This window comes from Saccostrea echinata, unplaced genomic scaffold, assembly GCF_033153115.1.
Source record: "Saccostrea echinata isolate AGI-Se365-2 ecotype Australia unplaced genomic scaffold, CSIRO_AGI_Sech_v1 ptg000002l, whole genome shotgun sequence".
NCBI classification, from domain to species: Eukaryota; Metazoa; Mollusca; class Bivalvia; order Ostreida; family Ostreidae; genus Saccostrea; species Saccostrea echinata.
In genome coordinates, this window is record NW_026889751.1 from 29371150 (window position 1) to 29385154 (window position 14005).

Below are 14005 nucleotides of genomic sequence, written 5' to 3' on the forward strand. Positions count from 1 at the left end.
GGAGCAAACGACCAGTGTGACCGGTCGGCAGGGGACGCTCACTCTTCCATGGCACCTGATCCCACCTCTGATGTTTTAGAGGTCCGTCCTTGCTCTGCTCTTGATTTGTATTGTTTGAATGGACTTTTGAGCTTGAATACCGTTCGTTATTACTATATATTTCATTTCATCTGTTTAAAGAATGAACATGGATTTATCTGTGTCCAACTTCGTTATCTCCATATTTCATTTTTCAAGATTTGATGTTATACACTTTTAGATTTCATCTTTGTGGATATATCCTATATTGTCATTGTGGAACACTTGATAGCGAGGAAAGTGTATTATTGGATTTCTAGCGATCTTTTTTTTCCCCCTTTTAGTTCTCTAATAGAAAGGTGTACAATTAGGTGTGAATACCATAAACAATCTAAAGAAAATAAAATGCCGAGTTCTTCTGTATTTTTGCTTAGTATTTTTAATGTTGCAACGATAGATTATTATATGGAATTTACTCCCTAGGTATTCTGTTTAAAATATAACTCCATCGTATTTACTGCCATTATTTTAAGACACTCCGATCCTCAGGTTCTGAAAATCAGCAGTTAAGTAATTAAAAATGCTCACAAAAATATTATCTGATTTCAAAAAGTAATATGTATTTTCCCATGATATTTCTTCAAAGTTCAGCATTATAGTTAACCATATTATATAGTGAAAATTATCAAATCTCAAATATATTTTTAGGAAATGCAAATGAAAGCACCAGCTATGCAATTTTTCATTGTAAATTGATCAACAAATATATTTTAGAATAAAAATCTATAGGTATTCAGGCATTGGAGAAAAAAATCATGTTTTTAATACTTATGTGGTATTTTTGTTCTTTTATTTTCTTCAATTATTATATAACACATAGAGTAAAAAGTATGTGCTATCATCGGAAGGCACCAAAAATCACACTTCAAATTTCATATCATGTTTAACAAGCTCTGGTACTAAGGCACGGTCGAAGGAAATTTGATTTATCTAAAGATGTATTTAATTTTATACTTTTATGGGGTGCAAACGTCAACTTTTTCCAATACAGTTTTTAAGATTTCAATCATATTTCAATTGAATCATATTAAGTTGCATGAAATAAAAATTATTGAACAAAGAGATTTGAATTTCAGGCTTTATTTTGAGTCTTTTTTAATTAAATGATAATTTTTAGAGTTATCCTTCCTGCCTGAGGAGGGATATCAATCTGTGACAAGGTAATGTGATTTTTTTTTTTTTTACAAGTTTGTTTTCACGCATTTTGATAATGCTTAAGGTATACTATCACAATACTGATTATGTTGAAAGTGTTAAATTAAATCACGTAACAAAATGGAATCATGTTTCTTTTTTAAAATTCCTGTTTCGTTGTTTCAGCAGTTTAGAAAATACAAGCATACATATCTTCAAAATGTGTGATATAGCTCCACTGTAAATTTAGCTGATCAGTGAAACGTGTGGTTTTCAACCACTTAATTCAGTGAAAGGTGACTTACAAAACAAATCTGTTTAAAAAAGATTTATCCAAACGTCTTTCATGCATATCTCAGTTTCACAGTTTTACCACACCACTACAAAGGGTTTTTTTTCTCCTTAAATATCAATAAAATATCCATTTATGTGTGAATGAATAATCTTAAGTGTAAGATTACGCATATAGTTTTATTTCTTTCAGATCAATTATCTAATTAATTGAACTCTGCTCCATGCAAACATTAAGACTCCAATATCCATGGATATTATATCCAATTACAACCTCCATACAGGAACAATTTGAAAAGGCATGAAATTCGGTTAATATATAATCAATTTTGTCCTCACCAAATCGTAAAGTTTTTATTGTTGTTTTTATTTATTTGTTTATTTTCCATTTTGATGAAAGTCTTCAATAAAATATTTAAGTATGTTAATAAATGTAGGTCATGAGTTACTACTTGTATTATATATGAATTTAAAAAATAGAAATAGGAATTTGATGTCAAAATAGAAAATAGAAGATGGGAAATTCACTCGCGCTTATGTCCTGGACAATATTTGTTCTTAGAGTTAAATGGGAATGATAAATTTGTTTTTATTTCGTTTCGTTTTTACAATAAACTAGACACAACTTAAAAGTAGAAAAAAATGTATTACTGTTTTGTTACAGTAGCCAGTAAAGATTGTGCTGATATTCTTAGAAGACAGCCTTCTGCTAGGAGAAAGGAGGGACTTTATACCGTTTATCCCGACAAAAAAATCTAGTCAAGGGTTACTGTGACATGACGACTGATGTAGTGGGTTGGACTGTAATTATGTCACGTGGCCTGTAACTTTGCTTAGGGGTAGAACAATAGCGTGAATATGATGGTATCAATCAGTAGAGATTGAAATCTTATAAATAGTCATAGCATCTCAAATTTGAAATTAAATTTCATTGTTTGAGAGCATTGAAAATTTTTCAGCAACATTCCAAATAATTCACAATGTTTATTATGTTACAACTGACGTATTACTAATAACGTCATGTATAAGTTATTTGTTCATAGTAAAACCATGTTATTCTATTAAAAAAAAAGCAGAAAACGAACAATCGACTGCTTTTCTAGCATCTTTTATGTAATTTATAAATCTTTATAGTGATATGAATTTAATATTAACGACTGATTAACAAAATTAGTGATTATTTGAAGCGTCAAAATTTAAATATGAAATCAAATTTCATATTGTCCACACGCACTAACAACAACGATAATAAGCATTAAGATTTGTATGGGCAATATATCTTTGCGTAAGGTAAGTATGAAAGTTGACCTTAATCTTTGCCACATCTAATTTTTGGGAAATCTGTTGAAAAAACACACGTGCCAAAAGGTAGATTGTTTAACAAAATAAGTAACATAAAGAAAAGAAGTATGCTGTCCTCTAACATTTAAAATATAGTATCCGTCTTGGATCAAAAATTTATTTCTTGTGTAAAAATTAGGATTTGTGGAGAACAAATTAGAAATATTTGCAGACGACACTAAATAAACGCTAGACAAACAAATATTGACAAATGCTGGACACACCTTTTGATTGGTAGAGGGTTCGTTGGTTTACTTTTGATCATTTCAAAAACTATGTTGTTTTTTACCCAATAAATGTACTTGTATTATCATGACATGGATATGTTTAAAAAATAATCCATATTTCAAAGGTAGCAATTATGTTAGGTATTTAAATCTTCTAATCAACTATAGGAATAGCTGTGTCACGTTCAGGGTGCACAGAGACAGACTTGGACGGTCGCCATTATTGAAGAAGTTAGGCCATAAATAAATAAAGAAGATTCCTGTAAAATTATCTTTAATCTGTATCTGCAAAACAATTTATTGAACTTTTCTATTGTGTAAATATATATATCGATCAAAACTACTAAACCCCCGGTCTAATTACACATACATTCTTTAGTGTAGTCTTGCATTCAAAAAATGTTTCAAACTTGAATCAATTCATACTGCACGAGCATTTATTACGCTGTTTATCAATATTATCGGCTGGTGATTTAGAATAGAACATTTTCATAATGAGTTAAGTAACATGTAATAATCTATAAATCATGAGTGCCTCATTGCATTCAGAAATTTAAAAATCTGACTGTTGTTAAGAGAGCTAAGTGCATCGCGTGATCACAGTGCTTAAAGATAGACTGCGCTTGGAGATAAATCGACAAGAGAGAAACAATTACTGAAGGTAGGCAATCAATATAATAGAAGTAATTTAAGCATTTCTACAAATTTGAGAACAGTTAAACAATTCTCAGTAGGCAAAAGTTAACAAAAGTAAGACATTCCTTAAATTTCTTTGATACAGAGATCCAGTGAATTCACGTATCTGACGTGTCTCTTAAATATACTAAACAATTAATTTATAAACTAAGTCTTTTCGTAAATATGCATGAGAAGAAATGTTAATGTTTTTACGCTTTAGAGTCGCACAACCAAACAATGGACCCACGTACCAGTGCCCAGGATGTGATTAGATGTGACCTGTGTAAGACTGTTGTGGTACAGATGCACTGTGATGCATGCCTTGTCAACCTGTGTATGGCTTGTGTAGGGATTCATATCTCAACAGATGAATCAAAAGACCACAAAGTTGTTAAATTTCAAGCCAGGAAATCAATTCTCCTTTATCCTACATGTAGGACTCATGACAAAGAACGATGTGAAATGTACTGTAAAAAATGTGACATTCCTATCTGCATCAGCTGCCTTGGATCTAATCAACATTTAGGTCATAGATTAATCAAAGTTTTGCAAGTTGTGGGTGAAAAAAAAGACAAGATTGCAATAGAAAGAAAAGAATTTAAAGATACAATATATCCGACCTTCCAGGAAATTGCCTCTGATGTACAAAACAGAATGAGTCAGTTAGAAATGGAATATGGAGATCTCTCAACAGCTATAACAAAACATGGAGAGGACTGGCACAGAGAAATTGATAAACTTGTCAAGAAACTTAAAGATGAAATTGATGAAACGAAAAACACACAGTTACAAACTCTACAGAAGCAGCTGGATGAAATAAACAAGAAAATGTCTGACATCAAGGATGAAATCATTTCATTTGAAATGGCTTTAGACACTAATGACTTGTCAAAACTGTTTAGTGTCAGATCCAATATGAAAATATACAAAACTCTTCCACAAACAATTCTGACATATGTCCCAACATTCTTACCCCAAGAACTCCCAGGAGAACTTAGTAAACTATTTGGATCGTTATCAGCAAGTTCTTTAACATATGAACATGGCTACAACATAAAGAAACCACAGAAATCACTAGAAGCTAGATCCTCTCCTCCAGTCAAACAGCTGCTTGATAAACCAGAGACTGTCACCACCATAGACACTGGATTTGAATACCTTTACAATGTGGCCTGTCTGAGTGATGAAGAAATCTGGACAAAGGGAGATAATGCCACCATGAAACTCTTCACCATTAGTCAGGGATCACTGCTCTCACCCAAGAAACTCTTTAATTTTAATATCATTCGGGGATCACGACTTAAATCAATCACAACGAAATCCGGGTACAAACCAACAGACATAGCAGTTACGAAAAGTGGAGATCTAGTTTATACGGATTACATTGATAGAACTGTAAGCATTGTAAAGAAAGAGAAGATAGAGGAGGTGATCAAACTACAGAACTGGAGACCTTACAGTGTCTGTAGTACCTACTCAACTGAGCTTCTTGTTCTCGTAGACAGTGATGATGACAAAGAAACAAAAGTTGTCCGTTACTCTGGCTCCACAGAGAAACAGACCATTCAGTTCGATGATAAAGGTAAACCTCTTTATTCATCTGGTGGTTATTACAGATACATTACTGAGAACAGGAACTTGGATGTCTGTGTGTCTGACAGTGTCGCCAGAGCAGTATTGGTGGTCAATCAGGCCGGGAAACTGAGATTCAGGTATACTGGACATCCTCTTATTCCAAAGAACAAACCATTCAGTCCACGAGGAATCACCACAGACAGTCAGAGTAACCTCCTTATAGCTGATTATAACAATAACTGTGTCCATGTCATAGACGAGGATGGACAGTTCCTCTTTTACATAGACTGTGAACTGAATGGACCCTGGGGATTATGCACAGATACGAATGACAATCTGTTTGTTGCCCAGTGTATGTACAGACAAGTAAAGGAAATAAAATATCTGCAGTAAAGCATATAAGTGTGGTAAATTATATATAATTAAACAGTACACTCTGCAATATTCCTGATAGATGAGTATGCTGTAGTATGGAAATTTGCAATATTTTAATTGTGTTATCTTTAAATTCATTGTTCCGTATATCTGAAAAGAATTGTAAACTCTCTATAGATATATGTTCAGGGTAAAATGCTGCATGTAGATTGATTGAAGGATTGTATGTTGTTTTACGTCCCGTTCGAGAATTTTTCACTCATATAAAACGTCACCATGTACTGGTGAAGGGCTTCAAATTTAGACCTTTACTCGGCGCTGAGGGCCATTGAGCAGTGAGGGATCTTGTTTTAATTATTAAGGCTTTTCGCTTCCAGGTTTTGTACTTATGGTTACGTCACTTTGAGGTTTTATAAGCAAAAGACTGAAATGTATACAGGAGCTGGATTCTTTTTTTTACTTGCAAATTAAACCAAACATAAAAGAAGGGGGATGAAATAATCAAAATAATGAAAAAGAAATAGGAGCGTAATTATGAAGAATATATAAGGTCTACACTGATTAGCAGAAAAAGGTACTAAAAGTTTCATATCAATCTGAACAGTACTTCCGGTTTTATGAATCTGAGAAAATTCGCCTATGGGAGTTTCTTTGTTAAATTGAAATCCCAATGTCACGTTTTCTCTAGAAGTAGACAAGATATTGTTGTAACCCGTCGGTAGAAATTCATACAAACAGATCTTGGGTTTTTGTAAATTATATTATGGATTAAACCTACAATATTCATACAACATACTTTACATTTATACTATACTTTACACGCAGGTCAATTACTTTAAATATCCGTTAATATAACAATATCAACTTTACGTATAAATAAATTGCTTAAATCAAATGTATAACTGAAAACTATGAAATTATCAATATAATGATAAATAGATAAAAAGCTTACCAGCCTACATGACCCTATATCATATACGATAGATGCGTCTACCTAGACGGCGTGCATGGATGGGTATGGCAGGTAATTTAAAAAAACAGGTTTTGGTTAGTATTATGAACACCACTCACTCTCTCTCTCTCATACACCCCTTTCTCTCTATTACCCTAAATCACGTGACGAACAAACAATGAAGAGACCAACGACAAGTAGGTGGATCCAATATCTAACACCTGGTTACATTGTCATGAAATTTAAAGTATAAAATGACTGTGACTTGTTCCGATTTCATAAGATTTTGAAAGTAAAATTTAGAAAAATAAGGATTTTCGAAGGGGCCAAAGCTGAAAACAGACTTTGACTGTAACTATTTCTATTTCTTAATGAATTTTTTAATAGTTTTCGATTCTGAATTCAATTTAAAGAGTACAATTTAAAAATCACTTTTTGACCCCTTAAAGAAGTTAACGAGGAATGAAATGTACTACTTTTCAATTTTGTCAGGAAAAATCACGCAAGAGTTGTCTCTCTTTGCACAGCTGTTCATAAGCATATATACGCTTGATGTATCAATCATTATATTTTTCTGAAAAGTACTTCCGGTTTTATGAGTTTTTGAATATTGTCTATGGAAGTTACCATGTTAAATCAAAATCACTTCTGTCGTGTTTCCTCTGAAAGTTAACAATATTCATGTAAAAAATTTTAGGTATGGAATGACTGTTATAATGTCCTAGCATGATGGGTTCTGAAAATGAAATTCTGAAAATTAAGAGATTTCAAGGGATCAGAGTTGAAAACAGACCTTTCCTTTTTTTTTTATTTCTCAACCAATATTTAAACGGTTTTCGGCTTTGAGTTAATCATGAAGAGTACAGTTTAGAAATTAAAGTCCTTTTGGTCACACTTTGACCCCTGATAGGAGTTTTTGAGGACTGAAGTACAATACATTTTATTTGTTTTTAAATTAATCCTGAAAGAGTTAATTACCCCTCCTTGGATTGTAGTTGACGGGCATTCATATTCCTTAGGTTTACATTTCAGTCGTGGTATCAAAAGATCTTGTGGTATCATAAGGGCACTGCAGTATAGAAGGTTTTCGATGTTCTTCCCGACAAAAGTATTATCGCATGAACTAGCACTTATACTGTAAGATCTGCCACTAGTATGACTATGTCAACATCATACATAAGTACGTAGGCACTTGGAGTGATATTTGTCAAATTCAAAATAATTGACAAAAAATATGTAGAACTTCTCATCAAATCGATTCAATCTATATAGTGCTATTTATTTATAGGTACCTTTTCGTCTTTAATTTTGCGCGCATTAAATTTACATGAAACAGTTGCCAATCAGAAGTGAACAAATTTCTACCTGTAGCAGAGAAAAATGAATATTCAGAAAACATGATACAGCTGTCAACGAAATAACTCTACAGTAGCCTTCCCTATAGGTAAATAATCAGCTATGTCTCCTAAGTTTGTTCCATTTTGCTTTTTTTTTGCATATAAAATTTTGTATGTCGCAGTTATACTCTATACTTGATACACTTATCGCACGGCACTGTAGAATGAGAAGATACCTGAAATTTGTGATATTTCATGTTTACATAGTCCATTCTTGTTATTTATAAAGTTTTAACTGTGTTTTGTTTAAACGAAAAGGGGAGGTCAGGTATTGAAACAGATAATGTCTGTACAGAAAATCAGGGATGCAATATATTTGTGAAATATTTTTAGCACACAGGTTAATTTATCCTTTCAAATACCTATGCAAAATTTTTTATCAAGTCAGTATAGAATTCCAATATGGCAAACGTTTCTTTTCAAAAGTGACTTATCTTTCTTTTACCTCAGCTTATCAGTTTTGCATGATGCAAGATATGCTGTAAAGAAACAAAAGTAATTATTCCTACATTTTCACACGAAATGACCAGCAGTTCTCTTATTTGATGTTAATATATATTTTCATTTGGAAAAAAGTCCTATGATTTCCTGCTAGAAAATTATTTGTAATAAACCGAAAATACAATCTTGTGTTTTGTCAGACCGGAAAAATTATCCCTTCAGTTTAACACTATTTTGAAATTTTCAAAAATATTTCATTATGGAACAAACTTTCTAAAAAAAACCCTTAGATATTGTGAATCAGGGGCCCGTTTTACAAAAGAACTTACGAGTAAGACCAAAAACTGCAATTTATTGTAAAATTTTACAAAATTAATTATTCCGTTTAAAATTGTTTTCGAAAAAGTATCTTTCTACATATCTTTAAAAAATATCAAAACCATCTTCTGTTTAATGTAAATTAGAAAGTTATTAGCAGATTTAAATTTTGGTCTTAGTCGTAAGTTCTTTTGTAAAATAGGGCCCAGAAATTCAAGCATCTTTTAAACATCATCTTTGGAGTACTTGTGTGTAAATTATATTATGTAGAGCAATTTATGAATTCTCAAATAAACTTTCAGGGAACGTGAACAAACGTACCAATTATGCATTTTTCAAATTGAAAATTGATCAACAAATGTTTTAGGTTGAAAATAAATGATATCCAGGCATATTGAAAAAGAATTGCATGTTTAATAACACCTATGAGGTATTTATGTTCTTCAAGCAACTTTCATTGGTTAATGCGAAGTATAAAAATAATTTGATATTATTGCAAGATATCATAATTCACTTCAATTTTAATTTCATGCTCATAAAATATCTAATGCAAGATTAATGGATATTTCATTTCTTTAAAAGAAATTTTTCTTGACACTTTTATGGGATGAAAATGTCTACTTTTTACAGGACTGTTCTAAGACTTTAAAGAACCTTGAATTGTATTAAGATTCATGAAACAAAAATTGTTGCTCGAGTAAGTTCTATTTCAAGCTTATTATTATCTTTTGATTTTTTTCATTTAGTTAAATAATATCTTAAAGAGTAATTGTTCCAGGATGAGGACCGGACTTTCTTTAAATGGATATTTCATATTCACTAATATTCTGTTGTTGCAATATACACTGGTATATAGGCCAATACAGTCCACTATATGCATAAAATCCCTTTTACATATAGTATATCTTCAATACATTCAAGTTTGACTTAAAACATTGAAACCAGTTTGACCTTTGGTTGGGTGGGTGTACTTTAAACTAATATCAAATTGATTATTTTCCCCTATAAGAGTATAAATAGGATCTAACATATGAATTAATTATTTGTACATGGAAACAGTGCTAGATATAATAAATTAAAAAAATCTTATTGATAGAAAACATGTTCATCAGGAATTTATTTTATCTGTCTGTAGTTGCTACATACTTTATAAGTAAGTATTAAACGACATTTATATTTTCGTTTGATTTCTCAAACTTTATTCTGTGATAATATTTTAATAAATTGAATAATAAAGTTAGTTTGCAATTTTAAAAAAAGCAAAAAAAAAAAAAAAAAAAAAAAAGAAAAAAAAAAAAGAAATTAAGTAAAAAACAAAAACGAAAAAACTATAACAGTAAGTTACCATTTCTCAAAATTCATTCTGTGATCATATTCTAATAATTAAAATATCAATGTTAGTTCGCAATTTTAAAAAAAAAAACAAACAAAACAACAACTATTACTTCGATGGTAAAAATGATCGAGCATTACTTTTTTATTGACGATGGGCCCAATATACGGTATATTTAAAAATAAAATTCAAATATTTTTTTTTAATTTTATATGTGCAGCTGCTTATAGATTATAATTATGTAAGAATTTTAAACTCTAGAAAATTTCTTGGGTTTTTGTCGGACAACATAACACGATTTATACTTTGATCTTATTTGTTTTAGTCACTTGTTGCGGATTTCAAACTCTATCAAGGAAAAGACGTCTAAGATATATAAATATATCAGATAGCAAAATATCTGAGGAGATAACGATAAATTCACCAGGATATCCATGGGCAAACTACGAGAGTGATACAACATACATATGGATAGTTACAGCACCTGACCTAGCAGAGGAGATAGATATCAGGATAGAACTAGATATTCACTATACTCCAGGATTCGACTGTACAGATTACTTAGAGGTTCAGTATTGAATGAAATATTTTAGAAGATATGTAATACAAACTATAAAACGAATATCTAGATATAAAATGTAAGTATACTTTACAGTGGCTTTTTCTCGATCGATTCTTCAACATATAAAAAATCCTAAATAATATAAAGAAATTGAAACAATCAATATTTAAGATCCCAAAAAGATCCTAAATGATATTTTAAAAATTGAATCAATCAATTTTAAAGATGTGGTAAACCATTACGAATTGAAATCAGATATATGTAGTAAATATTTTAAAAGGTCTGGTAATAAGGATACATAACAATCAAAAGTTTGATGCATGGATTATATATACATGTATATATTTTGACAGAATTTGAATAGATATGACATTAATAATAAATCCCTAAAGTATAAAGAAATCGTAAATCGTCTTTGGTGCTTAGATGTTCTAATTTGCTGTATACAAAATGTTGCACACATTTTCTTAACTTTGTGACAAAATCTTACAAAATTCTCCCGCTTTGCCTGGTAAACATTATTCAGACTACCTATTTAAGTATAAATCTATGAAAAACAATGTTAATTTCTGAAAAAAGTATGTATTATTTATCAAGATTAATTATTAGCTTTAAAGCAAAAAAAAAAAATATGTTTGTTGATTTGTTTTGTTTTGTTTTTTTTTTCTTTATTGGTGTATATTTTAAATAACATCTATAAACGAATTTTACTAGATACAGGAAATCACAAACAATAACTTCACGCTCTTTAAACGATGTGACAAAGTAACAACAAATAGAATAGCAAGAGGAAACAAACTTCTCATCACTCTCTATTCGAATTATGACGTACTTACCGCTAAAGGTTTTCGACTAATTCTTAAAGGTAAGTATTTTAATCACTGATGTCAATTTATATTTAATAAGAATGTGTCTAAATCTATAATCCTGTAGAAATTATTGCAATATGACTTTTTTAGCATCAAAATCACCAACAATCTATACCGCATTAAACATATGACCCCATGTCCTATTAAAAATTAAACTGAAGCCTTTGAAAGAGACGTATTATTCAATTAAAATTAGAAAAATTAATTTAGAAAACAAAATGAAGTGATATAATGACACTGATCTTCTTTTGAAAAATGAAATTTTCATTTCATACAAAAAAGTTAAAGGAATCAGTTAGACAATTTTTTTTAAAAAAATCTTATACAAATTATTTTTTGGGATCCTGAACATTTGGATGCCGAGACATATTGCACTATTTTTACAAATAATCAATTTTTTCGAGCAACAGAAATCCGTTTAACATGGAAGAACGGAGTAGTATTATACCTCATTATAAATATTCTGCACAATGTGTTATCTCATGGGTTCTAGATAGTCACGTGACCAGGAAATAAACTCCATATTTCCCTCTCATGAAATTTGTCTTTGTCATATTTACCGCCCTTTGGAAGCTTAATTTTTTTTCCGCATTATACAATTTATTGCATGAATCCCCGGGAAATATGAAAGTTTGTTTAGCCAAGAAAAACATATATGATTTTTACTGGCTGAATAAATCTTCACATTTCCTTGGCTGAATAAATCTGCATATTTCCCTCACGATCAACTTAATGAGATCTTCTTTCGCTACTCAAAGCTTGCTTTCAACACATTTTAATAATTTTATATTCCAAAGAAGCCGATAAATATAACAATGACTTATTTATCCTAAAAGACAGGATATTTGCAATAAGATTGAAATACAGGGATCACTGGTTCTTCTGCCAAGACAATTTGTGAGTTGTTCATTAAACAGACTATTCAGCGAATACAATCCTAGCAATGTTAAAATTATGATAGACTTACATCCTAAGAATGGGTGATTTAAATTTTAGACAAACGTGCTTTTAATCTACATTTTATCACTATATGACGCCTTTACAATTCTGCATTATTTTATGTACCCATTGCTTTCATTTATCCGGTATATATCACGGAGAAAAATGTCCTGAATTTTTATTTAATTACAGTATCGAAGATTTCAACAAGATCAACAATAATGACAACTTTAGCAACAAAATCCTTACCATTATCAAAGATATCTTTGAAACCGACGACAAAATCGACAACGACAACATCAACAAAAAAATCTTTTCCTCAGAAATCCAAAACTAAAATTAAAACAACAATTCCAGAAATAATTTCAACGAAAACACCTTCAACAACAGAAGTTACATCAACAAAAAGAATAAAAACAACTCTCCCCAATAGGACAGCTACTCAACCAACAACATCAAAGGAGATTATGAGTGAAATTTTGAGTTCTGCGCCAGCAACTTTGTACAATTCCTCGCCAACACTGCCCACAACAGCAGAGATTGTCGAAACCTCGAAAACGATACATGTTGTTATAACTACTGGTAAGAAAGAGACAGAAAGGGCACAAAATTAAAAAAAAACAAAAAAACTAATTTCATTATCTGAGTCTGATCAAATCCATTAAATAATATGTACATGTACTGTGTATCTTTTTAAAATATTAAAATTTACTTAATTTACGAAAATTGCCGAGGTATAGAGTAATAGAGATTGAAAATGAAATAGAAATACATATTCATGGAATAAATTTCTGATAAAACGACATTCTAAGAGGTATGTTAGCAAAAAAGATAAAGAATGTAAAATTTATCGACATTAAACATATGTTTAACAAAATACCAAAATTATTGAACGTGTTATGTTTAAGCTTATTAAAATTTATTTAAATATGTTTATATTATGATATTTAAGGATAAAACATAAACAATGACTTTTTAATTGGAAGAACAAAGATATGAGCTGCTTATTTTTATAAAATTCAATTTATAAATGTAAAAGTTAAAGACAAAAATTAAAAAAACGAACAGTCATCATGCTCAAAAGCCCATTTAAAGAATACAAATCAAGAGCAGAGTTTACAGGGGCCTCTCAAAGCGTCAGATAACGAAAAGCGAAAGATCAATTTCATAAATCCAGTGATAAACAAGTTGTAAACAGGTCAAAAAAATGGATCGCTAGAGACACCAGAGATGAGATCAGGTGCCCAAAAGGACTAAGCATCGGCTGTTGACTAATCATACCCGCTGTGAGCTTTATGTGTTAATCAGGTAGACAGACTACTCTGTAGTCAAAAGTATAAAAGGTGTGAAAGCAATGACTTAACAAATGGTATGAAAAACGTCAGACAAAATACAGCCTAAAAATAGGGTGTATTTACAAACAAGGCCATAATAACTACCGTAGAATTTGCAAAAAAAAATTGACTTTAAACGAGATTGTTGACAGCCATTTAAC

The 14005-nt window shown here is 30.7% G+C and overlaps 1 protein-coding gene across 1 annotated transcript; it reads left to right on the forward strand.

The window, feature by feature from the left end:
- The first annotated feature begins 3986 nt into the window (after positions 1-3986).
- LOC133178236 (uncharacterized) lies at positions 3987-10719 on the forward strand. The gene is made up of 2 exons (XM_061312981.1): positions 3987-5676; positions 10466-10719. The coding sequence occupies exons 1-2, from the start codon at positions 3987-3989 to the stop codon at positions 10717-10719; spliced, it is 1944 nt and encodes a 647-aa protein (XP_061168965.1).
- The last annotated feature ends 3286 nt before the right edge of the window (positions 10720-14005 follow it).